The 24,921-nt window shown below is 46.2% G+C and overlaps 2 protein-coding genes across 6 annotated transcripts; one reads left to right on the forward strand and one right to left on the reverse strand.

The window, feature by feature from the left end:
- Positions 1-364: 364 nt before the first annotated feature.
- Positions 365-11,638, forward strand: ASB6 (ankyrin repeat and SOCS box containing 6). Of its 3 annotated transcripts, none has more exons than XM_035113728.3 (7): positions 365-502; positions 5,030-5,201; positions 5,998-6,179; positions 7,689-7,795; positions 8,995-9,103; positions 9,269-9,355; positions 10,525-11,638. In XM_035113728.3, the coding sequence occupies exons 2-7, from the start codon at positions 5,071-5,073 to the stop codon at positions 11,202-11,204; spliced, it is 1,296 nt and encodes a 431-aa protein (XP_034969619.1). In that variant the 5' UTR covers positions 365-502; positions 5,030-5,070; the 3' UTR covers positions 11,205-11,638. The 3 variants fall into 3 exon arrangements, with proteins under 3 accessions (XP_034969619.1, XP_060126152.1, XP_088520872.1); XM_060270169.2 differs by having other exon boundaries at positions 497-559; XM_088664746.1 differs by lacking the exon at positions 365-502 and adding an exon at positions 3,086-3,539.
- A 2,764-nt stretch (positions 11,639-14,402) lies between these two features.
- On the reverse strand, positions 14,403-24,288 carry NTMT1 (N-terminal Xaa-Pro-Lys N-methyltransferase 1). 3 transcript variants are annotated; one of them, XM_088664748.1, is made up of 5 exons: positions 23,921-24,115; positions 22,902-22,968; positions 20,582-20,792; positions 19,117-19,369; positions 14,403-14,969 (listed from the first exon to the last, which is right to left on the reverse strand). In XM_088664748.1, the coding sequence occupies exons 2-5, from the start codon at positions 22,904-22,906 to the stop codon at positions 14,713-14,715; spliced, it is 726 nt and encodes a 241-aa protein (XP_088520874.1). In that variant the 5' UTR covers positions 22,907-22,968; positions 23,921-24,115; the 3' UTR covers positions 14,403-14,712. The 3 variants fall into 3 exon arrangements, with proteins under 3 accessions (XP_088520874.1, XP_034969602.1, XP_088520873.1); XM_035113711.3 differs by lacking the exon at positions 22,902-22,968 and having other exon boundaries at positions 23,921-24,288; XM_088664747.1 differs by lacking the exons at positions 22,902-22,968; positions 23,921-24,115 and adding an exon at positions 24,187-24,238.
- Between the last annotated feature and the right edge of the window lie 633 nt (positions 24,289-24,921).

Here is a 24,921-nt window from a genome sequence, read left to right on the forward strand (position 1 = left end):
AGGTATAACCTTTTCCCAGACCACAAAAAGCACTCTGCAGGTGCCCCAAGAGGCCATTCAACTTTAGTATTACACATTTGCAAGGCTGGCACTGAAATAACTTGCGGTGGGAGCTCTGATAAAAACCCTATCAAGCAAGTCTTAAACAGCTGCAACTCCAGCCATGGAGCTGAAGCCTACATGCATTTAATGTTTGTAAAGAGCGGATTAAAAATAATTATTCCAGTTCAACAGAGTCGATAGATGCACTGTACAGTATTTTATCTTCTGCTGGGGAAGTCTGCCCCCTGGTGGCCGCTTGATCCTGCAGCTGTTTAAACCAAAACCTCCAGCCTGCAGAGGGCACTTAGATGAAAAGATACGTGTAACTGTGGGGAGAGCGAGAGCGAACAAGCAATCAAGAGAGAGAGAGCTGCAGCTGTTGGCTGCAAACTGTTTAAAAGTGCAACTCAAGAGCTCGGCATCCTTCCGCTTCCTGCTAACCCAGAGGCACGCTGTGCAGGTAGGAGACGTGGGACCAATAGGATGGGATGGGAGCTGGGAATTTGCAGAGAGGAAGGTGGTTGAAATGAACGTTTTAATGGGCTACCTTGATACAGGGGTTTGGTTTGGTTTTTGCTGGTTCTAGCAAAAAGGCTTTTATTTATTAAGTTACTTAAAAATGCAGAATTTTAAAATCTTGATAATCGTTAAACTGTTAAGGCTCTTTAAAAAAATTAAATTGCAAAGTAGGGTTATTGGAATTGCAGGTTTCGGACGCGCAAAGGTATTCTTCCGGCATGGTGTGTGGCGGGGAGAGAAGGCTGCTCTGGTTGTCCAAACTGAACGTAGTGATAATTTGATTGCATTTTACAAAGCACTTCAGGGTGGTTCAGACGCTTCCTTCGAGAAAGCTCCCCTGCCCGTTAAATCTTCCCAACAGCCTTGTGAGGTGGGCTCGTACCCATGTTTATAGCGACTGGTTTTGGAAGCAGGGGTTTGGAAGCAGGTGGCAGGTTACCGAGATGCTGACTTTTGTTTGATAATTTGTATTTTGCTACGTATAAACCTTACTTGGTCTGCGTTAATTTTCTTGCCCTTCCTGGCGGGGTGGGGTGGGGTGGGGCGCAGGGGATTTACGTATTTCTACGGGAAATAAATTCATGTAGTGATGATGACAAAGCAGGTGCCACTTGAAAATAAATATTAGCTTGGCACGTTCAAACTTTTCAGCTTTGTTTACTAAGTGCAAGAAAAATAAGCAAGCTAATTTGGATAGCTCATTAGTCCCGGGATGGAGAATATTTCGTCAGCCCTCGCAGGCGTGGCAATGGCTGGGAATGGCTGGAGTTGTAATACAGCAACATTCAGGGGTAGGGGGCACAGCGTCCCCCACACCTGCTCTTGGTCATTAGAATGTTTGCCCCATTCAAAATTTTACCCCAAGTGGTTAGCATTCATTGCAGTTGTCGTTGGTTTTTTTACTGGAAGTGAAAAACGAAGTTAAGTGCCTTTTCTTGGGGAAGCCCCATTTTTTTTATGTCAGAAAGGTAGCCTTTCCGTTTAAACCTTTCCCACGGACTTCCTCTCAACCAGACTCATGGAGTTAACAAGCTACAGCTGCAGTGGTAATTTGGGGGCGGGGCCAAATTAAGCCTCTTGAAATGGTGCAGCATTCTCTGCAGGTGGCACTGTGGGTTAAACCACAGAGCCTAGCCCTAGATCTTGCCAATCAGAAGGTTGGCGGTTCGAATCCCTGCGACGGGGGTGAGCGCCCATTGCTCGGTGCCCGCTCCTGCCAACCTAGCAGTTCGAAAGCACGTCAAAGTGCAAGTAGATAAATAGGTACCGCTACAGCGCTTCCATGTAAACGACGCTTCCATGTGCTGCTCTCGCTCGCCAGAAGCGGCTTTGTCATGCTGGCCACATGACCTGGAAGCTGTACGCCGGCTCCCTCGGCCAATAATGCGAGATGAGCGCCACAACCCCAGAGTCGGTCACGACAGGACCCTAATGGGCAGGGGTCCCTTTACCTTTCCCTAGTTTTGGGGAAAGATTTGCATGAGTGCTCCTGTACCATTTACAGCAGGCATCCCCAGACTTCGGCCCTCCAGATGTTTTGGACTACAATTCCCACCTTCCCCAACCACTGGTCCTGTTAGCTAGGGATCATGGGAAATTGTAGGCCAAAACATCTGGAGGGAAGTGAAATAAAAACATCAGAACTTTGAAAATAATCACATTTATGTGGGCATGAACAGACTAGACTAGAGTGAGGCAGTGCCGCTTCACTAGTGGCAGCACCTATCACAGAAGCTGTGACTTTGCAAAGTGGAAGAAAAAGGTTCGCCCCCAGTGTGAGCAGTGTGGTGTAGTGGTTAAGAGTCTGTAGGACTAGGCCTAGGGAGACACAGGTTCAAATCCCCACTCAGCCATGATGTTCTCTGAGTGTTACTCTGTGTTACTGGGTGTTACATGCCTAAACTTAAGTGCTCTGTACAACCTGTTTTGCTGTGGCTGGTTACAACCTTCCAAATGGCGCAAATTGAAAAAAGGAACCAAATAAATTATCTACAAAAAATAATAGAAAGTGCTGCTGCATTTGGGGTGAGGAATAGCCATTCTGTTTTTGCGCCTATAACCCAGGTTCCAGGAGCCATGTGGCAAATAGCTTTTCTATCCTACAGCTGCCAGTCAGTTTTGGTCAAACTGAGCTAGGTGTAGTTTTTTTGGGCATTGTGTAGGATCATTGAGTGGCATGGAGCCCTTGAAACTTGCCTCGTGGTTGATTTTAAAAAATATGCTGTAGATTTTTATTTTATTTTTTTAAAAAAAAGAAGTTTCCTTGAGTGTGTGGATCTGAAATGCAGACCCACCCTCCCCCTGGAAAGAAAAGTCGCAGGTGGCCTTCTTGATAAGGAGAGGGTCTCTTTAGCTTTTTGAATGCTGTGAGATCACACCTCTTGATTTCATAGAATCATAGGCACAGTTAACTGTTGCAGCTTGCCCTGCTCATAGTTGTGAAGAATATTCTTATGTTATGAATGGCCCTACAGCTCTGATTCTATATCAACAGGGCAATGGCAGTTGCAATGGAGAGTTCTTTTCTAGGGTGGGAGGGGCAAGGAAACTCTGCACCTGTTGGGCTTAATGACTGTGCTACTCCACCGTAAAGGCATGCATTTAAAGGATGGGGGTAACCTTCCACTTGCCACTGTATCAATCCTTCCCAAAGCAGGGACGTCATGTCTTGAGCTACTAGTCTCTGACTCCTGGGTGGAGTGGCCCCAGTTCCATCCTGTAGCTACTGGTCCTACGGTAGCAAACTGAGAGCAGGAGCCCTGCAAGATATCAAGTTGTTTTGTTGCTATGGCATCTTAAGGATGGACCCATCTTAAGGATGGCAAAGGCTTTCTCCTTAACCTCTGACAGCCTTGCAAAAAGTTACCTCTAATGACTAGCCCTGAAAGGCTTACAGCTGGCCCAGGGGCCCATGTCTACCACAAGTCATTGGCGGCTCGTTCGCCAGCTGGCAGGGGTGTCATCCAGTCCTTACTTAGGTGAGTAGTCAGAGTTGGTAATTTCAAGGCTGGGGTTGATGGGAGTTGTTGTTGGAAACATCTGAATGGCAACAGCTTGGTCAAGGTCTCTTAGCTCTGTGTGCGTGTGCGTGTGTGACCAAACAAACACAACTGGTACAGCTTCCATTTCTCTTAACTGCACCTGGTGAATTCCTGTCTGGCGTATCCAGAGTTTCCCCTTCAAATGCACTGTACCCTGTTTCCCCTATTTTAAGACGTAGTCATAAAATAAGCCATAGCAGGATTTTTGAGCATTCAATGAATATAAGCCATACCCCGAAAATAAGACATAGTGATAGGCGCAGCAGCAATGCCGGCCGCGGCAGAAGGAGGAGGAAAAAAATAAGACAGGGTACTCATGACAATTTACCCCCCCCCAGGTTTAAAACTGGCTTAAACAGGTCCTACCCTTTTGACAGGTGAAAAAAGGCAAGTCCCCTTTACAGTTTGCAACCAAAGTCACAGCATCGCTCTCTCACACAGCTCTTTTAAGATGGTGGTTTTTCAAAAGCAAAGATAGGGAATCTTAGGCCTGGGGCAGTGGGGGTACAGATCTGGCCCTTGAGGCCTCCCTGTGTGGCCCTTGGGACTCCCTCCAGGCCACACCCTTCTTGGATGATTGCGCCTGGCTGCAATTTATCCTTGAAATGTGATAATGCCTCTTGTTTCCTGGATGGAATATATGTATGTATGTATGCATGTATAAGTAGTTTAAAATAACAGCGCATATATAAAGAAGAGTTTGGATTTGATATCCCGCTTTATCACTACCGCGGACCCAGTTCCCCAGATTACGAGTCTACCGCTCTTAACCACTACACCACACTGGCTCTCTTAAGCACCCTAAGGGGCTGTGAGGGTGTAAACCAAAACTGTGATCCAGATACACACCGACCCCATACACACATGCCTTATGTCTCACCCTCCATGCTCTGGATGGGCTGAAAATGCAATTGCTTCCCCCAGGCACAGCTCCAGGAGGACTCGGCACGTGTTCCATTAGACCTTCCTGTTCCAACAGGTCTTTGGGAACTGGTTGGGTTTTGTTTGTTTGTTTAGGAAAAGGCCTTTTAAATAGTGCTGTGCTGTTTGTACTGTGCTATATTTCTGTATTTATTGAAATTCATTCTCATATTGTTTAAGTTCTATTATAGTTTTAAACTACTATTTTTAAATATGTTTTAGCTTCCTGTATTTTATCTGTGTTTTAATTTGTGTAGGTCACCTTTAGTCACAATCTGGGGGAAAGGCAGGATATTATTATTATTATTATTATTATTATTATTATTATTATTATTATTATTATATTAATAGCAGCAGCAGAAGCAAGAGAAGGGTTGAAACATTGCTATCCTACCTAAATGGTTAACCTGTACTGTGGGTTTTGGGAAGGATGTGCTAACAAGCCCTGTATGATACATATGCTTGTGAATGACAGTGATGATTATGAAGAATTTATTTTTTGGTAGGCCAAGGAAGAAGCTTTAGATTGGCTCTGACCATTTTCTGAATGAATCACAGAAGGGAGTCAAGCAGAATGCCTTTTCTTCACGGCTTCCGACGCATCATCTTTGAGTACCAGCCATTAGTTGACGAAATCCTGGAATGTATGGATCCTCTGGTGCAGGAAATGATGGGCAGGTAACTGGGAAGCTGCTTCCCTGTCAGTGTAGATCTACCAGGCATGGTAGATCACTGGACGTCTGTGGTAGATCACTGGTAGATCATTGGCTCCCCCCAAAGAAGCTGAACAACTGTGGCTCCCCTAAAAAAAAAAAGCTCAAGATTTTACCTCCTCCCTGAAAAAACTGAACAACTTTGACCCGAACCCCCCAAAACGGGGTAGATCACTTCCACTTTTTTAACTCTGAGTAGATCGCAGTCTCTTGGGAGTTGGCCACCCCAATACTGAGCTGGGTTCTTATTCAATTCAGCCCATTCTTCAGAATTATGAGGACTAGGATCTTTGAGGGTTTTCTACAATCAGGCAGTATATAAATACCATTAAATGCACAAACAGAATCCTACCTTGGTAGGGCCATGGTTAAGGGTAGAGCACTTTATGTACGTACAGAAGGCCCTAGGTTCCCCCCTAATGGCATCTCCAAGTTGGCGCTTATAATACCCCCTTGCCTGAAACCCTGCAGAGCTGTTGCTGCTGTCAGTCAGTGCATACAGTACTGAGCTAGATGGACCTGGTGGTCTAATGTAAAGTGGGGAGGGGGGATCACATTAGTTTCTCCTGCCCACTCTGGCCCTGCCCACCACTTGCATGTGGCCCCCAGAATGTGGCCCAGACGGACATGTCTTCTCATTGGCACACAGCTCTTCCCTCTGAGCTGACTACCGATCGGCTCTTAATCGTTACCAAACCACCACCGCGGAACTTTGCCCTCCTCCTATGGTGGTGTTTTATTTGCCTTGTTTTCTTGTGAAGCGCCAGCGCTGTGGTAGAAGATGACAGGCGGATTGCGGCCCTTAAAGATCTGCTGGAGAGGAACGCCAACTCCGTGTACTACCAAGAGGGCGTGAGCTATTCATTGCTGAAGATGGCGGAGTATGGGGTGGTCCAAGCCGCAGAAGTCCTCCTGCGTGGTGGGGCGGACGTCACCTTTGAAGGTTGGAGGGGGGACCTGGTTAATGCTTCCGGTCTTGCATTTATTTTAAAATTGCAGAAATCATTGCGATAACTATTTATGGAGGCTGTATTTTTATATACATTTTTTCCATGATTCCCTCCCCCCCTATGCTTCCTTTCTGGTTAGGAGCAACCTGTTTTGGTTCTTCATTTCTGCTGGGAATTGCAACGCCCCGTTTTATGTGACACCGTTTAAATTCAATACAGGCGACCCATTTTTGCGTGCATTCAGAGAACGTGTGGCCATGCACGTGTGTGGGACGTTTTCATAACCGGAACAGGGCAGGTGGGGGGGTAAGGCAGGGTTGGGGGGCTTATGCAAGTGATCAGAACGCAACCCGCACGCAAATAGGACGCCGCCTGTATTAAAGTCAAAAAAGGCCATTCCACCTGGCCTGATAATCCATTTTGAGACCCGGTTGAGGAAGCGAAAAGTGGGGTATAATTTTTCAATTCAGTAGTAGTTGCACCCCAGGTGTCCATGAGGCTCCACCTCCCTAAGTCGCTCTTTTCTACTGTCAGGTGCTGCTAGGCTCAGCTCTCTGCCATCAGGTTCCGCCTTCTTTTCCCCCAAGCCCCACCCCTTGTCTCCTAAGCTCCTTCCCATGAGCTTCAGTGTTCTAAAGCTCTGGCCGCTGTGGGCTCAGGTGCCCATGAGTGTGTGATGTCACACAGAGGTTCCTTCATAGGCTGTCTCGCTAACAACATGACCACCTCCCAGCAAGGCCAGTTAGACAGTTGGGCCAGGAGGGAGGGCCTTTGACTGTTGGGAGCCATGAGGAGGAAATGGGTAGGAGGATGTTTCCTGGACTGTTGGCTCCCGTATTACGGGCCTGACGCGAACAGCGGTAAGCATCTTTCTCTTCCCCCCCAGTGCTGACGACAGCCTTGTTGTGTGGGCAGACAGCCCCCATATCCAAAGGACCAGTGATCAGGAGTCTCTACTAGGCGAGGCAGCAAGGTGGTGCAAGGGTTAGGATGTCAGACTACAGGACCTGGGAGACCAGGGTTCAAATCCCACACACAGCTACGTGAAGCTCTCTGGACGCAACCCTTGGGCCCAGTGTCATTGTTTCTCGGCCTAAGCCTACCTCCCAGGGTGGTTGTAAAGATGGAACAGGGAGGGGAGAGACCTATGAAGCCCACCTTGAGCTCCTTGAAAATCAAAATAACATACCTGAATGTGCAAGGGCTCAGTGTTTCCAAAAAAACAAGCCAGTTTTTGGATAAGACTTGTGGAACTAGAAAACCAGAGTTCCAATTTCAAATGCAACCGCGTGAAGGTCCCTTGAGCGACAGTTGGGCTGGTGGCTATCTCACCTGCCTGCTGGTGGCTATCTCACCTCGTAGGATTGTTGTGAGGGCATGGGAACCAAGTCACTTTGAGGTCCGTGGAAGAAAAGTAAGGATGTTTCAGTGTGACAAATTAACAAATTGTGCCAAATTGGTAAAAATAAATAAATAAATGTGTGTTTCTGTGTTTTCGAAAGATCCAATCACTTATTACACATCTTTGCACATCGCCGTGATGCGGAACAAGCCGGACATGGTGGAGCTGTTGGTGCAACAAGGTGCAGACATTAACCGGAGAGACAGGGTAAGCTGTTGCCATTATTATTTTCATTTTTAACATTTATATCAAACCTTACACACACACACACACACACACACACGAGGAACTCAAAGTGGTGCACATGGTTCTCTCAACTCTGTGAGGGAGATCAGACTCAAGAGATGCAGTGACTTGCCCAAGGTTACACCCTGTTAGCTTCATGGCCGAGTGGGGATTTGAACCCTGGTCACTCCCAGCTCCTAGCCCAGCATGCTAACCATTACACCATGCTGGCACTACCCTTATCATGGATTTGACTTCTCAGTGGCCCGCTCACAGCCATTTAAAACGCAAGCATTTTTAAAAAATGGTTTGAGGTCAATTACAATTGCAAGAATAAAGTGGGTCCTAAACAGATGCATCATGAGTTTCAGGGCAGAGTAAAGAGGTGCATCTTTGGTGTAGGAAAAGAAACATACAGGCAGCGACCATTTTACGCACGTCTGATTGGCACATGATCGCGCTCGTCACTGCTGACCCAGAAGTGGCCCAAAAACAGGGCTGGGGCCGGCTTATACATGCTCTGCCAATGCATACATGGGTCAGGAACACAACCCAAAATGGCTACCACCTGTATAGTGAAAGGAACAGATGCACTAACAAAGGGGGAGAGAGACTGATAACAACATTGCAGGCGGGGGGAAGGAATAGAGCAATAATATTTGAACCATCGAGATCCTGAGCCAAAATCCCCACCCCAAATTTTGCTTCTCTGTTCATAGGATGCAATGTGCATGTGGGGTTTAAAAACTTGCGCTCTTAAAAAATGCCCCCCCCCCGGTCCTAGAGGAAATAACTTGTATGAAAAATAGGATAAAAATATAGTAGGTCAGGAAAGCAGGGGTCACGGCAGGGTCCAGGTTCCCAGATTTCCTCCTTGAGCGTTGCATGGCTGGAAACAAATCCTTCAGCTCTGCTCATGCCTCTTGCTCGCCTGGATGAAGGATAGGGGTGTCCGAGTGTGTGTAGAAACTAGCTGACCATATACACAGAGGGGAAATTCACATTCACTGTGCTGGCTGCTTTTGCCTCCAGCCTTCCCACCACTGCCTTGTGGCCCCTGGAAGGCTGCCCAGAAGAGGGAATGCAGCCCTCAAACGAGGAAAAATTCCATTCATCGCTGCTGCAGTAAAGGCATCAATAAAAGCAGTCAGTTATGTTTCCTCTATCCCATTCCTCCTTAGGTTCATGAAAGCAGCCCCCTAGATCTGGCTAGCGAAGAGCCAGAACGCCTCCCTTGCCTAAAGCGACTTTTGCAACTTGGAGCCGATGTCAATGCAGCTGATAAACATGGTCAGTTGCCTCCACCCTCCTGGGCTTGGTCTTTCCCTCTTTCCCTACTTGGCTGCTGCTTGTGGGCATTTAGTTGGTCACTCTTGAGAACAGGATGCTGGACTTGATAGGCCTGATACAGGCTCCTCTCACATTCTTATACTCTTTTTCTCTCTCCTTCCCCAGGAAAGACCGCTCTACTGCATGCTCTTGCCAGCAGTGATGGGGTTCAAATCTGCAATACGGAAAGCATTCGCCTTTTGTTGGAAGGAGGTGAGCTTCCTCCACCCACCCCACCCCCACTGCTTCCTTTTCCAGGGGTCCAAATCCAGTGCAAAACTATCGGTGGTCTCAGAGCAGGAATGTGAACCAGGGATCAAGGTTGGCACCCTCTTGCCAGCACACGGCATTCTCCCTAAAACAACCTGCCTAGGTGGGCTGGAATGATAAAAGTGCAAGCACTGATTAATCCAAATTTATTGTTACGAGATATATACTCTATATAGTAATAATAATAATAATAATAATTTTATTTATACCCCGCCCATCTGGCTGGGTTTCCCTAGCCACTCTGGGTGGCTTAGAACAGAAAAAATGGATTACTTTGACAAACATATATATATATATATGCACACTTCAGATACATGACCATGCACACGAAAGCTCATACCAATGACTAACTCAGTTGGTCTCTAAGGTGCTACTGGAAGGAATTTTTTAAATTGTGTTTCAACTACGTCAGACCAACACGGATACCTACCTGTAACAAGATATATATATATATATTTAAGAACATTATTCTTTATTTTAGGTTAATTGAAAGAAATACGAATAATCATGCATTGCCGCAATATATTCTCAACTTCAAATACTTCCAACGCTATTCTAAACACGTTACTAGAATCATAGAGTTGGAAGAGACCACAAGGGCCATCCAGTCCAACCCCCTGCCAAGCAGGAAACACCATCAAAGCATTCTTGACATATGGCTGTCAAGCCTCTGCTTAAAGACCTCCAAAGAAGGAGACTCCACCACACTCCTTGGTAGCAAATTCCACTGCCGAACAGCTCTTACTGTCAGGAAGTTCTTCCTATTGTTTAGGTGGAATCTTCTTTCTTGAAGTTTGAATCCATTGCTCCGTGTCCGCTTCTCTGGAGCAGCAGAAAACAATCTTTCTCCCCCCTCCATATGACATCCTTTCATATATTTGAACATGGCTATCATATCACTAAATCTTTTTGATATTACTTTAAATAAGGGTTAAGATATAATTGTGAAAGAAATTTCTTTCTCTTCCTTAGTTTGGCTTTTATGTTGAATACTTTTGGTAAAAATTGATTGGAAAAAATAGGAAAATGGTGGTGGTGGTGGTGGTGATGATGCCAAGGGTCACTAAAAAAAGCATTAAACTGGCTGCTTCTTTATTGTTCCTGCCCATCAGGAGCCAATGTGAAGGCCACAACAAAAGATGGTGACACCGTCTTCTCCTACATCATCTTCCTCCTTGGGGAGACAGTGGGAGGTGAAGAGGAGGAGGTCCGGACCATCAACCACTTCTGCTTCCAGGTCACTCAGCTGCTGATGGCCCACGGGGCCAATCCTAGTGAGTGCCCAACCTATGAGTCCCTCACCCACCTGTGCCTGAAGAGCTTCCGGCTCCACTTTCCCCTCCTGCGCTTCCTCCTGGAGTTTGGGGCATCATACAACTGCACCCTCCATGGGCCCGCCTGCTGGTCGGGGTTCAGCATTATCTTTGAGCGGCTGTGCTCCCACTTGAGCGGGTCAGAGGACGACACCTTCTCTGTCGACCTCTTCGAGAAGGCCGAAACAGTGCTGGAGCTCATGGCCTCGAGCTCCCAAATAATCAAGCTCCCCAGCAACTTCGGCATAAACCTCGGCAAGCTCAGCAGGTTCCATGGGAAGAGGATCTCGGACCTCTTCAGCAGCATGAAGCAGCTGGAACACTCCCCTCCTACCTTAAAGCAGATGTGCCGGGTTTTCCTGCGGCAGTACCTCAGACCCTGGCCAATTGATGAAAGAATCAAGGCCCTCCCGCTTCCTAACTTGTTAAAAAAATATCTTCTTATAGACCTGAGCAGCTCTGCAGAGGCGGCCGTCTGACCAAGGGTGGACCAAGGAGATTGATCTACTGATCTGATTTCCAGTCACTGAGGCCTTTGCGCCACACAACACGGGTGTTGGTCACGCACATTCGCGGGATTGTCACACAGGGTGTTACTGCACCATATTCATACACATGGATTGGCCTTATGCATTCATCCATTGCAGGGCAAAACACTTGGATGTTTCCAAATCTGCAGCTCAACTGCTGATTGTTTTGAAGTTGAATCAGTAAGGAGGGACAAGTCCATTTTCTGGACCCGGGTCATGACTAAACTGAATTCTGCTCAGTGTCTGCGGAAGGTTGGAGGCCTCCATTTATCTGGAACGATATACCTCGTGACTTTTCTAAACTGTTCCGAGCAACCTGGCTTCTAATGGGGCGAAGGGTCCATTCTTCTAGGTCATTAAACATGTGTTCTGCACCAGCAAAATGTTGTGCTCTAGTGTCTTGCTTGGTTGTTTTCAAGTTGCTTTGGGTTGCCCTGGATAACAGTGACTTGACAAATTTAAAATAAAAGCAACAATAGGCCAAGTAGCAGGGAAAAGGGCTGGCAATAACGTATTAATGACACCCTATGCTATGTTGGGTGCTGCTTTTGCAAATGGGAAGTAGCCGTTTTCCTACTTGTTGCCTTACTATTTAGCATGTATACTGCTCTTCATCCATAGGTCTAAGGGAAGTTCACAACGTATTGCAGGTTCTGTTTCTGCCCTTCAAAATAGAAGGTATCATTTCTCATGAGGCTTTCCTATGCTAGGCCATGAGCCAAGGGCAGCCTTAACTGAAGTCTTGTCTAGTCCACACAGTGACTCAACCATTTTTGTGTGTTTTTAAAGGCAGTACTGTGGTACCTCGGGTTACAGACACTTCAGGTTACAGACTCCGCTAACCCAGAAATAGTACCTCTGGTTAAGAACTTTGCTTCAGGATGAGAACAGAAATTGTGCGGCGGCAGCGGGATGCCCCATTAGCTAAAGTGGTACCTCAGGTTAAGAAGAGTTTCAGGTTCAGAACGGACCTCTGGAACGAATTCAAGTTCTTAACCTGAGGTACCACTGTATGATGATGGTGGTGATGGTGGTTGTAAGCTGATACACAGCTATGTTAAGTGTGAAGAACTTTTTTGACCCATTGGGCCAGGTCCTTATCACCACCACCACCCTACCTGGCAAGTCACCTTTGATAAGTGGGAAGGCCACTCACCTGTCATTCATCTGACAGGGCACAAATGAAGCAAGGTGACTGATAGGCGAGGGGTCCACTTTACTAGTGTTTCCAGATGGGAACAAACTAGCAACGCAGCACCCACCCCATGCTTTCCTGATGTCACCCAGCACTGTCAACTGGCCGGCGGGTGGTCCTGGTTTGGAAAAAGCAGCCTTGTTCCTCAGAAATGGTGATGACCATGTGCTCACAGGGAGCCAGTGTGGTGTAGTGATTAAGAGTGGTAGACTCGTAATCTGGGGAACTGGGTTCACGTCTCCGCTCCTCCACACGCAGCTGCTGGGTGACCTTGGGCTAGTCACACTTCTTTGAAGTCTCTCAGCCCCACTCGCCTCACAGAATGTTTGTTGTGGGGGAGGAAGGGAAAAGGAGATTGTTAGCCGCTTTGAGACTCCTTCAGGTAGTGATAAGCGGGATATCAAATCCAAACTCCTCCTCTTCTTCTCACAACCAATTGGGGAAAAATATCCATTGTTTACACTTTACAAGTACAAGATAGACATCATTTCAGGGTGGCCCCTTAGTTCAGTTGTATTTTTTCCCCACCCCCCCTGAAAGCATTTAACCAAACGCACAGGCTACATTCACACCATACATTTAAAAATGAAACAGATTACACTTTAAACCAGGCACCCCCAAACTTCGGCACTCCAGATGTTTTGGACTACAATTCCCATCTTCCCCGACCACTGGTCCTGTTAGCTAGGGATCATGGGAGTTGCAGGCCAAAACATCTGGAGGGCCGCAGTCTGGGGATGCCTGCTTTAAACCATCACAGCTTTCCCCAAAGAATCCTGGGAACTGTGGGAGAGTGCTGTTCCCCTCAATGAGCTAGTTCCCTGAGGAGGAGGGATTGTTAAACCACTCTGGGCTGCTCCACTGGCACTCTCCAGGGACCCCTCAACTGGGGTCTTATCAATAGTCATTTCATCTTTTGACAAAAAGGACAGAAGGGCCCCACTCCGTTGGCTGTACTGAGGGACCAGCTTCATTTGGCACCCCTCGGCAGTCATTCCAACTGCTTTGGCAACTCCTCTGGGCTTTGATTTCCCCCTTCCTATCTGGTTCTTATAAGACCTTTTACACTTCAGCAGCGCCTGAGTTTTGCTTGCCTTCATCCCCACCCCCTTCCTTTTCCTCCTTGTGGGTTGCACCTGCAAATCCTGTATAGGAAGGAATTTGTGTGCTGTTGACCTGACGCCATGTGCTCTGGGAGCCTTTTCTGACGAGGGGTAAATAAAAACACTTCACAATAAAAAGCAGGGGTTGCAATGTTTCTCTATGGTTGTGACCTACAGCAAAGAGTAATTTAGCATTTAGGTGAAAACTGGACCCCCAAATTGTGCATTGTTAGGGAGCGGGGACCTGGGTCCTTTGCACTCCCCTTTTGAGCTGTTGTGTTCACCTTAATTTCCATCTAGTAGCATATATGCCGTTTGCAAATATGCATTTTCTGCAAATTTAAAAGTGCTTAGAAGCACCCATTAATAATAATAATAATAATCCAGTATTTATTTCATAGAATCGCAAGATGGACGATATCCCAAGGGGTCCAACCCCCTGCAACGCAGGAATCTTTTGCCCAACATGGGGCTTGAATCAATGACTCTGAGATTAAGAGTCTCACACTCTCGCAAAGAGAGCACAAAATGTAAGAACGTGAGAGCTTGCTGGGGTCAAGCCAATGGCCCATCTAATCCCACACCCTGTTCTCACAGTAGCCAACCAGAAGCCCATTATGGGAAAGCAGGACCCAAGTGCCTTCCATAGTTCGAGGCAGAGCAGGACTACAATTCCCCGACTCCTGTTCCTGCTAGCTAGGGATAATGGGAGTTGTAGTCCAAAACCAACTGGAAACCCAAGTTTGGGAAACCCATTCAGGTTGGTGGGGATCGCCTCCTCCTGGGGGAGGGAATTCCATACACCCATCTCTGCCCCTCCCGCTGAGTCTATAAACAGTTCGAAACAAGTTGCTGTTACAACCATACAAAGTATATTTCGACAGTGTTTTTCCCCCTCCACCCATCAAACAATAAAGAACCAAAAACATTAGCAGCACCAACTTCGAAGAAAAGAACATTTACTTCCCCACAGCATTCCTAAGCCAGTCTCGACGACGAGAGTCGCAGCCAGACCCCAATTGCTGGACTATCTCTTCTGGGGTGTTCATTTGGAGCCCTCCGTCGCCGGGGAGGCAGCCACCCTCGCGTGGGAAAGGTGTCTCAAGGCCCCTGCAGGAAGGCAGTCTCCCTCTCTATGGGGCTCAGTGATGGAGGGGGTTCATCTCATTGCTAGAGTGTAAACGTGATAGATTTCGTCAGGAAAATTCTCTTGCTTCTCCTGGGCCAGCATGCTGAGACCAGCACAGCGGGTGATCTTGCAGACTAGGTTCAGGTCCCGGCAGACACTGCTGTCCACATCGTCCATTATGACCCCTTCCTGGGCCATATTGTCCTTGATGACTATGATGCCGTTGGGCTGCAGGCCCAGGCGGCAGCGCTTCAAGAAGCTGGAGAGGTGGTCGTCTGTCAGGTGCCCTGTTTTTAAGAGCATAAGAGCATTAAGACTCTGGCTACTAGAAATTCTTAATCAAGAAATAAGGGAGGAGAAATAAATAAAAGGTATATTGGTGGGCCAAAAATCCTTTAAGTTGAGGGCTTTTGCAGACGATGTTGTCTTAAGGGTAGAGGACCCAGGAAAAAAGTGTCATAATGGGGGTTTTTTTTAAAGAAAAAATGGAATGTTATGGAAGTGTGTTTGGTTTTAAACTTAATATGACTAGGACAAAATTAATGATGAAAAATATGAATGAACAACGGGGGGGGGGGGGGAAATTGCAAGGAAAATAAGGTTTAGAAATTGCTAATAAAATAAGATATTTAGGAATACAAACTGCAATGAAAAATATTAACTTATTTGAAGATAATTATAATAAATTATGGAAACAGATTAAAAAGGATTTGGAAATCTGGCATTGTTGTTTAGTCGTGTCCGACTCTTTGTGACCCCATGGACCAGAGCACGCCAGGCACTCCTGTCTTCCACAGGCATAGATTAAAGCTATCTTTTGGGGGTAAGATAGCTGCAATAAAAATGAATATCCTTCCAAAAATATTTTATTTATTTCAAATGATCCCTGCAATTGGCAAGTTAGAATGTTTCAATAAATGGAGAAAATAAAATTTTTATGACAGGGCCAAAAAAGACCTTGTATTAAATATCAACTACTTACAGACAAAAAAAGGGGGGATTTGTTCTCCCAGACCTTAAATTATATTACGAGGCTTGTTGTCTTTGTTGGATTGAAGAGTGGATCATACTAGAAAATACTGATTTATTAGATTTAGAGGGTCACAAAAATAGACATGGATGGCATGCATACCTCCTAGGCCAGGCATCCCCAAACTTCGGCCCTCCAGATGTTTTGGACTACTATTCCCATCTTCTCCGACCACTGGTCCTGTTAGCTAGGGATCATGGGAGTTGTAGGCCAAAACATCTGGAGGGCCGCAGTTTGGGGATGCCTGTCCTAGACAATAAGATAAAAGTTCACCAAGGATTTATATATGAACCATATATTAAGAAACTCCCTCATTAAAGTGTGGAGGAAATATCATAGGTTATTAGAATCAAAAACTCCCTGGTGGGCAGCCCTATTAGAAATGATTTCAGTAAAAAAGAAAGATATAGGAAATTTATGGGTAACATATAAACAACTTTTAAGGGAAGAACGGGCAATTGAAGCTGAAACCCTATGAAGAACTGAAACAGTTTTGCACTACTTGGTTACAATACCATCACCTACATGATAAATTTAATTTGGGTAATAAAATAGGTTTCCAAAAAGAAGAATCCAAATTCCAGGTACAACTCCTGAATAATTCTAAAAAGAATCTGTCAAAAATGTATAAGTTATTACTCAAATGGGAACTCAAAGATCAACAAATTAAAGAGGTTATGATAAAGTGGGGACAGGATTTTGGCTACGCGATTCAGTTAGATCAGTGGGAAAAACTTTTGGAAATTTGACATAAACTTTACCGCATGTAATACCATTAAAGAAAAGATTATGAAGATGTTTTACAGGTGGTATTTGACCCCTGTGAAACTATCTAAAATTTATAAATTACCATCAAATCTGTGTTGGATATGTTAGGCACCAGAGGGATCTTTAGATCATGTCTGGTGGGTATGCAATAAAATTAAAAAATTCTGGGGGAATTGAAAAGAATGTTTAAAATAACAATTGGTAAAAAACCAGAAGCACTTCTATTAGGAATTGTAACAAACGATACCCACAAAGTCAAGAAAAGAATCTTCTTATACGCTACAGCTGCCGCTAGAGTAGACTATTGATTGCCAAAAATTGGAAATGTGAAGAAGCACCATTAGTGATAGACTAATGCAAAAATGACTGCAACAATTAGAATGCAATCAAATCAGAATCTGAAACAAGAATGGAAGTGTGTAGAGGAATACACGGCTAATAGATACTCCAACAAAAACCTATTGATATGCATTGATTGATCTCACAAAGTTAATATAGAATACAAGAATAAATATTTAATAAACAAATTATCAAAGTACAAACACAATAACAAATTTTAAAACAAAATTAGGAAGTCATGCACGGGTGGAGGGAAGTCTTCGAGTCACGAGGGTGGAAAGTATGAGATAATTAAGTAAAAACCAAATGTGGATTTAAAGTGTAATAGAAAATGTGAATGTATAAATATAAGAAATATGAAATTCTATGTAAATATTATGTGTATGCATTGGAACAGCAATAAATGGTTTATGGAAGAAGAAGAAAAAGACTCTGGCTACTGGATCAGGCCAATGGCCCGCCTCTACTCCAGCATCCTTTTCTCACAGTGGTCAACCTGATTGATGCCCCCCCCCCAAATGAAAACCCCAAGCAGGGCCTAAGCACAACTGTATTCTCCAGTTGCAGCTCCCCATTATTTGGTATTCAAAGGTAGACTGTTCTTGTTTGTGGGGGTTCTGCTCTCACAACAGACCTCTCTCTGTGAAGAGCCCTGCATTTTATCCTGCACTCACAGTGGCCAACCATATAGCTCAATGGGAAGCCTGCAAGCAGGGTCCATGCACAAGTGCACTCTCTCCTCCTGGGGTTCCAGCAACTGGTATTTAGAAGCTGCTTTTAACTGTGGGAGTACAGCAGAGGCATCATTGGTTGGTAGCCATCGATAGCCTTATGCTCCATTAATCTGTCTAATCATCTTACTCAGGGCCGTCTTAAGCATATCCGGCGCCATAGTGTGTAGATCCCTCCGGCGCCCCCCCCCCCCATTTCCCAGAGTTGTGAGCCGGGAAAGTTTCTCTCGCCCTACAACTCCTGCTCGGAGCGTTTTTTGCGCCCGCAGGCGGCGAACGGGGAAATAACTCTGCTGCCCCTCCCAGGATACTTTCGCCCGCTGCGCTTTGCTGGGCGGGGAAGGTGGGCGAGGCCCCAGAAGGGGCAGGCTCAGCTGGGCCGGCCGAGGACGGGGGAGCCCTTCGCTTCCAAACAACCCCGCTGCCTTGTCCTGCCGCCTCGGCCATGGCTTGTTGTCTCTTGCCGCTGCTGCTCCTCCGTCTCGGCAGGCACCCTCAGCCAGGTCCAGCCGCCTTCTCCATCCGCCGCAGCGGATATGCTTAAGACGGCCCTGGTCCTTCTAAAATGTCAGCTGTCTGGCGCAGCAAGTGCCCCCTGGTGGCCAGGTGCCCTGGTGCATTGCACCACCGAGCCCAGGTCTAGAGACAGCTCTGATCTTACTGTATAAGACCATCTAAGTTGGTGAATATCACTGTGGGGGGGAGTTCCATAGTTCTAACTATGCTCTGTGTGAAGAAGTCCTTTCTTTTCTCTGTCCTGAATCTTCCAACATTCAGTTTCATTGGACAACAACCTTAACCTAAAAGGCACTGGCTAGAATCCAATGCTATGATAATTAAGCGTTTGAACAGTGCAAAGGGGACAGATTGAGGCAGTGTGGGTTCAAACCTCTGCTCAGCCCTGAAGTAACCTTAGGCTGCTTGCCCTCTCTGACAAGCCTACCTCACAAGCCTGTTGTGAGGAAAACAGAAAGGACATTGAAGGGCAGACATTTACACTGCCCTTTGAATTCTTCAGTTAACTCATGAAATGAGATACCTTTCCTGTCTCTATCCTAAGCTCCAGTCACATTATGCATTTAAAGGACTTCTACTTCGAACAGTCATAGTTCCCTGACCATAGTTCCCCGACAATTAATCTTGGGAACTGTAGTTTGTTCAGAGTGCTGAGAGTTGCTAGGAGGCCGGAAAAAACCCTCACAGAGCTACAGCTTCCAGAGTGATTTAACAATCAATCCCCCTTCCTCAGGGAACCCTGGGAATTGTAGTTCTGTGAGGAGGGCAATAAAGTTCTAAAAACTCTCAGCACCTTGAACTATTGTTCCCAGGATTCTTGGGGGGGGGGCAGAATGCCTTTTAAAGAGGTATTGTAGCGTTTTCAATGTACAGTGCAGAGGGGACCTTTTGCCAGTTGTACCCAATGGCAATCCCATTTGGAGTAGACTTGTTGAAGTCAATGACCAAGATTAACTGAGGTTCTCTGATTTCATTAAGGTCTACTCCAAGAGAGAGAAAATAAGCTGGATACGCAACCCTCCTTTCCAGGTAGCGGAGGGAGACTCTTACCTATCACCCACTGGATCCAGATGACGTCGTAGGCACTGGGCTCGGGGCTGAAGTCCTGCAGGCCACAGCAGAAGTAGTTCCTGACACGCCGACCCTCCTCACCCAGGTAGCTCCGGGCCTCGTTAAGGAAGTCCTTTGTGACATCGACCATGTCCACCGTTTGGAAAAGAGGCAGCAGGAGCCGCTTGGTTATCCGGCCAATGCCAGCCCCACAGTCCAAGGCACGGGAGGTCCCTGTCCTGTTAGGCCCATCCTGGACAGAAATGAAGTCAATGAGGGCTAGAACCTTGAATGCCTCTCAACGCTTTCAGAAACAGGGTCTTTCATCGTTTCCCCTCCACCCCCACCCTTCCCTGGTATACTGCATCTGGCAAGACGGCATCCATGTTTGCAGATACAGCCTCCATTTCCCCAGGTTTCAGGCAGGGAACAATGACCAGCCCTGGGATGTTCCTCAGGAACAGCAGGTGTTCTACTAGTAAAAAAGCACTGGGTAGCTCCCAGTGGTGGCACCACCACCAAGGTCTCACCAGCTTATTGTAATCACAATTTTGCCCAATAGGCACATTTTGGCAAAGGACTCTTAGCCTAATATAACAGGGACAGGTGCACCTCACTAGGAAGCGCATTCTGCAGATAGGGTACAGGTAAAGGGACCCCTGACCATTAGGTCCAGTCGCAAACGACTCTGGGGTTGCGGCGCTCAGCTCGCTTTACTGGCCAAGAGAGATGGCGTACAGGTTCTGGGTCATGTGGCCAGCATGACAAAGCCGCTTCTGGCGAACCAGAACAGCGCACGGAAATGCGGTTTACCTTCCCGCCAGAGCGGTACCTATTTATCTACTTGCACTTTGACGTGCTTTCGAACTGCTGGGTTGGCAGGAGCTGGGACCGAGCAATGGGAGCTCACCCCGTCGCAGGGATTCGAACCGCCGACCTTCTGATCAGCAAGCCCTAGGTTCTGTGGTTTAGACCACAGCGCCACCCGCATCCCTCCGCAGATAGGGAGCCACCACCCAAAAGACCCTGTCCCACAATGATGGGAGTTTGAATCTAACAATATCTGGAGGGCTACAGATCAGCCATCCCTGCCAGAGATCCTGCAGTCAACTCTCCTTTCTTGGAGGTTTTTAAGCAGAGCTTGGATGGCTATCTGTCAGGGACTCTTCAGCTGTGATCCCTGCATTGCAGGGGGTTGGACTAGATGACCCTCCGAACTCCACTATTTGATGATTCACTGCTTTAAACGGGGGGGGGGGGAATCAATGTATTTCCCACACTCCCCCTAAACCAGCCTTGGCCAACCTCCAGATGTTTTTTGACTACATTTCCCATCAGCTCCTGCATTATTTGGCAGGGCTGGGTTGGCTCAGGCTGCTGGGAGATGTAGTCCAAAACATCTGTGGGAAAGCAGGTAACTCAAGGCTGTTCCTGCTCTGCTTGGAAGAGAGAACACTGTGCTTACCCGCAAAAAACGGAGCAGGAACTTTTTGGAGCTGTTGATGTCAATGCTGGAGATGTGCCCGTAGCCCCCCAGCATCCCATCCACTGTTGGTGGGATGTCCTTCCAGTATTTCTCGGCCTTGGAGTAGAACTCCATCTCGTTCTCCACAACGTCGCTTGCCATTGGCACCTTTCTTCTCAAGGAGAAACCAAAGCAGGCCAAAAGGTGTTCCCTTTGACAGAGAAGAGGGGGAAAGGTGTGAAAAGGATTGGGAAATGGAGAGCCTTAACATTTGTTTCCAGTTTTCTTAGGGAAATTACTTCACAGATGGCATCGCGATGCCTTGCAAATGTCCAAAAAAAGTCGTCGTCTATATCACCTAACTTTTGGAAGGGTTGTGATAAACTTAGTACATATTATCATTTATGGTGGAAAAGTCAGCTGGTCTTTGGGGTTTAATTTGGGCAGAAATGATATACAGTCATACCTCGGTTTAAGTCCGCCTCGGTTTGAGGACTTTCAGTTTAAGTACTCTGCAGACCCGTCTGGAACGGATTAATCCACTTGCCATTACTTTCAATGGGAAAGTTTGCTTCAGGTTAAGTATGCTTCAGGTTAAGTACAGACTTCCGGAACCAATTGCATACTTAAACCGAGGTACCACTGTATAATACTAAATAAACTTTTGATTGTTGTCCTACTGAATATTTTTGACAATACCATGTAGATGCATCGTCAAAAGAATTGGTCTTATATATTATCTAGGCAGCTCGAATAGTAATTGCAACAGTCCAAAATCTACACTGGCAGCTTAGAGCCACTCTCTCAGGAATATAGCTGTAATAGAGAAAATCACGTGTTATTTTAGATTTTGATAAGAACTAGAACCTCCAGATATTTTTCATATGATTTGGCACTCTAAACATAGTCGAGTGGAACTACCATTTTCAAGATGACCCTCATCACAAGCATGGCAAATCTGGAACTACACTTGATAAATCTGATAACGCTGAAAGTCGTTACTTGAAGTTTATTATTTTGACCCATGTGCAACTGTACTCAGATTCTACGGGCCCATTTCATAGTTTTAGATTTTTGATCTGTGGCTATAACTGTTCTCCGCGTTGCATATGAAATTAAATAATCTTTACAAAAGAAAAAAGAAGAAGAAGGCACTAGCATAGTGACCCCACCCCCCAACCAACAGGCCCAGAATGCAAAAGGGCGTTTAAAGAGATTCCAAAAGAGAGCAGCTGATGTTCAACCCGCCCCGCTCGATATGTACAACCCTGAAGGATGAGATCTCGAGCTAAATATATATACATGGCTCCATAGGGCGTGCCCTACACGAACCCAAACATGGAATCGGGACGATCAGTTGCCAGAAGTGTTCTTAGCTTAGCTCAACTTGAGGCACTCACCAGGTTGTGAGATGGACAACACACACACACCCCAGCTATAGTACCTGTAATCAGAATCATAAAAGTGTAGGGAACCCAAGAGTCAGGGCAGGTGGGCTTCTGGGATGTTCTTTTACTAGAGCCCTTAGGTCCACTCAAGAGCTATCCAATTGTCCCTCACCCTTGCAAAATATCGTTTTTTAAACCAAATCCTGGATGTTAATTCTATGCTAGACAAAGACTATCTTGGCTGTGAGGCCTAGAAGACCAGCTTCCTGCCTTGCAGACCTTTTCCCACCTGGCCTGGCAGGGAGGGGCCCCGAATGACTCCAGCTAGAAAAGCTGAGGCTGCTGAACAGACTGGGGTAAGGGGCTTTTGTTGGGAGGGCTATTGCTATTATTGCTATTATTTATTTTAGATCTTATTATGATTTATGTGGAAATCGTTTGATTTGGTTGTGTATTTTTTGTATGTTTTATTTATGACAACTTTTGTTGTCATTATGAGGGTTTTTTTCATGTTGTAAGCTGCCTTGAACATGCTTCAACTAATGGAAAGGAGGCATACAAATAAAATTATTTGTAAAAATATTGTATGTAAAATTATTTGTACATGCTAGCGGGGCGAGAGGACCCTTCAGCCCATCCAGTCCACGATGGGCAAGGAATAGGCGATTCTGGTTCACGCCTGGCATGCATGAGGAGTGTGCCAAGGAAGCTCGTGGACTGCTGCGCAGACAACAGCGCAGCAGCAAGAACAACAGCAGTCAACTTTGAAACTGCTTATCTTGCCTGATAGTGCATTTGCAATTGACATCTTTTGCAAACTGACATCCTTTCACTGTTAATGGGTGTGAGTTGCTGAATAAATGTATTTTCAGCTGGCGCGCCAAAATCCATCAGGATTGAAGCCAGTAAAATCGGGGGGGGGGGGGGCTTGCCTCATCTAGTATTTGAACTCCAGATCCATTTGTTGCAACTCATGAATTTCTGGAAATGGAAGGTTTTCTGTGGGAAAAAAATGTACGTTAAATACACGCTTTGGCATTCTACGTACTTAGCAGAAACGTTTTTAAGTAGGCGCAAAAAAAACCAACCACCCCAAACTAGTACAATGAAGGCACTTGCTGTTATGTCAAGAGGCAGGGAGTTCCAAAGTGTGAGATACAAATGTGGAACAAGCGTTATGTGGCAGGTGTAACGGTGCCAGTTCCATAGATCAAAGTAGTTGCACATGCACCAACATTAACCACAATTCATGTTAAGTATACATTAGTTCCCTAGAACACATGAATTTGAAAGCACTTGCTTGCTAGTTTAGCACCAACTTCCCAAAAGAGAGTTTACAACTGCAAACAACACACTAGCATCTTCACATATTGCATATGGTAAACTTAAAACAGTTAATCTTGCTTTTATTTGACAACTATAACAATTATAAGTATTCATAGCAATACTTATAATTTTTAGATTAATTACTATTTGTAGTAATAGTAATAATTGATTGGTTACTTTTGTGCCACAGCAACTCAAAGCGACCCTTTAAGCAAAACCAAAAACCCACGTGCACATTTGAAAACCACCGTCAGCTGCTTGGAGAAAAGGGTGGGATATAGTAAATGTAATTAATGTACAGTAATTAATAAATAAATTACCACCAATTTCCTGGTGCTCAAATTATATGAACTTTATAAACTCTGTCTATATTGGTGCATGGCGTTCACCTTAACTTTTGAACCCTAGCACAAAGGCGGTGGAAGACTAAACAAGAATGGTTATCCAACGGGCTCTTGTGGGTTCCCTTCCTGCACCAGCCGTAGCTCCCTCCAGAACAAAACCCTTACTAGGAGAGATTCCCCCCCCCTTCCCTCCGCCGATAACCCATGAGCCACGTGGACTGCAATTCTCTTTTTCCCCCGCCTCCGAAGTAGAGTCACTCCGGCTCTCTGTGTAAACTCACCCCAGCAAGCGCCGGCTTCCCTTGCACGCGGGCGCTGCGGCAACGTGCAGGGAGGAGGAGGAGGAGGAAGAAGAAGAGAAAGGGGAACCTAATAGTGGGAGGGCACTGGGAGGGGAGGTGTCCAGAAAGGCCTCCTACTCCCCTTCCTTCTCCTCCAGGCTGGGAAGCCTCTCTCGCGCTCGCTCTCTGCTATTCAGGCAGCTACAGGTCTCGCCTCGCATTGGGCCCCACAATCTCCTCCCCTCTTCGGCACGCAATTTCCTTACATAGAGCGCATGGAGGTGCTCGCGAGGAGGAGGGAGGAGGAAGAAGCTGACGAGAAGGGTGGGCCGGCGGGATGCTGGGGGCGGGGGCGGGGGCGGGGTCCCCTTTTCTTCGCTCGGACGGACGTAGGCATCGCGGGGGGGGGCGGGGGCGGCATTGCGGCCCCGCCCCCTTCACAAAGGGTTGCACCACAGCTGCGCGCGGGAGGGCGCGCGACTCCTGGCTGCACGCGCGCCGGCATGCTCTACTACTGTATATACCCACACGCTGAAACATACACAAGCAATTTTTTAAAATATTTCTTCAATCATTATGGTTGCTGTTGCTACTGCCTTTATTTATATCCCCCCTTATTTCCAGACCGGGACTCAAGGCGGCTAGCAAAAATCAAAGCAAGGACAGCTAAAACACATAAAACTAAAACCGTAGAAAAGAATGGCAGCTAAAACGCCATTAAATTATAAAGGAATTAAAACAGGGGTGGGGGAGTATATATATTTGAGTTCCTATTGAGGGTACTGGGCAAGCCAACATGACAGTGATGAGGGATTGAGGACTGGGGAGTGATCATTTTGTGATGTGGCAATAGACAAAGCTGTATTGTAACTTTTGAATAAAGGTTGTTTTTTTAAAAAAAAACTTCAAATTTGATACAGAGCAGAATACTACTACTACTACTACTACTTTTTTCAGAACCCAACCCAATTTATTCCAACTTTTAATTTTTAAATTTAAAT

Source organism: Zootoca vivipara, chromosome Z2 (assembly GCF_965207765.1).
Source record: "Zootoca vivipara chromosome Z2, rZooViv2.hap1.1, whole genome shotgun sequence".
NCBI classification, from domain to species: domain Eukaryota; kingdom Metazoa; phylum Chordata; class Lepidosauria; order Squamata; family Lacertidae; genus Zootoca; species Zootoca vivipara.

Bases quoted from the DNA above. Each gene is read 5' to 3' on its own strand.
- ASB6 (XM_035113728.3), top strand. From the start codon at position 5,071: ATGAATCACAGAAGGGAGTCAAGCAGAATGCCTTTTCTTCACGGCTTC. The intron at 6,180-7,688 runs GTTGGAGGGGGG...TGTTTTCGAAAG, and splicing joins GGCGGACGTCACCTTTGAAG to ATCCAATCACTTATTACACA. The intron at 9,104-9,268 runs GTCAGTTGCCTC...CTCCTTCCCCAG, and splicing joins CAATGCAGCTGATAAACATG to GAAAGACCGCTCTACTGCAT.
- NTMT1 (XM_088664747.1), bottom strand. The intron at 19,370-20,581 runs GTAAGCACAGTG...ATTTCTGTCCAG, and splicing joins TCCTGCTCCGTTTTTTGCGG to GATGGGCCTAACAGGACAGG. The intron at 14,970-19,116 runs GTAAGAGTCTCC...TCTTAAAAACAG, and splicing joins CTGGATCCAGTGGGTGATAG to GGCACCTGACAGACGACCAC.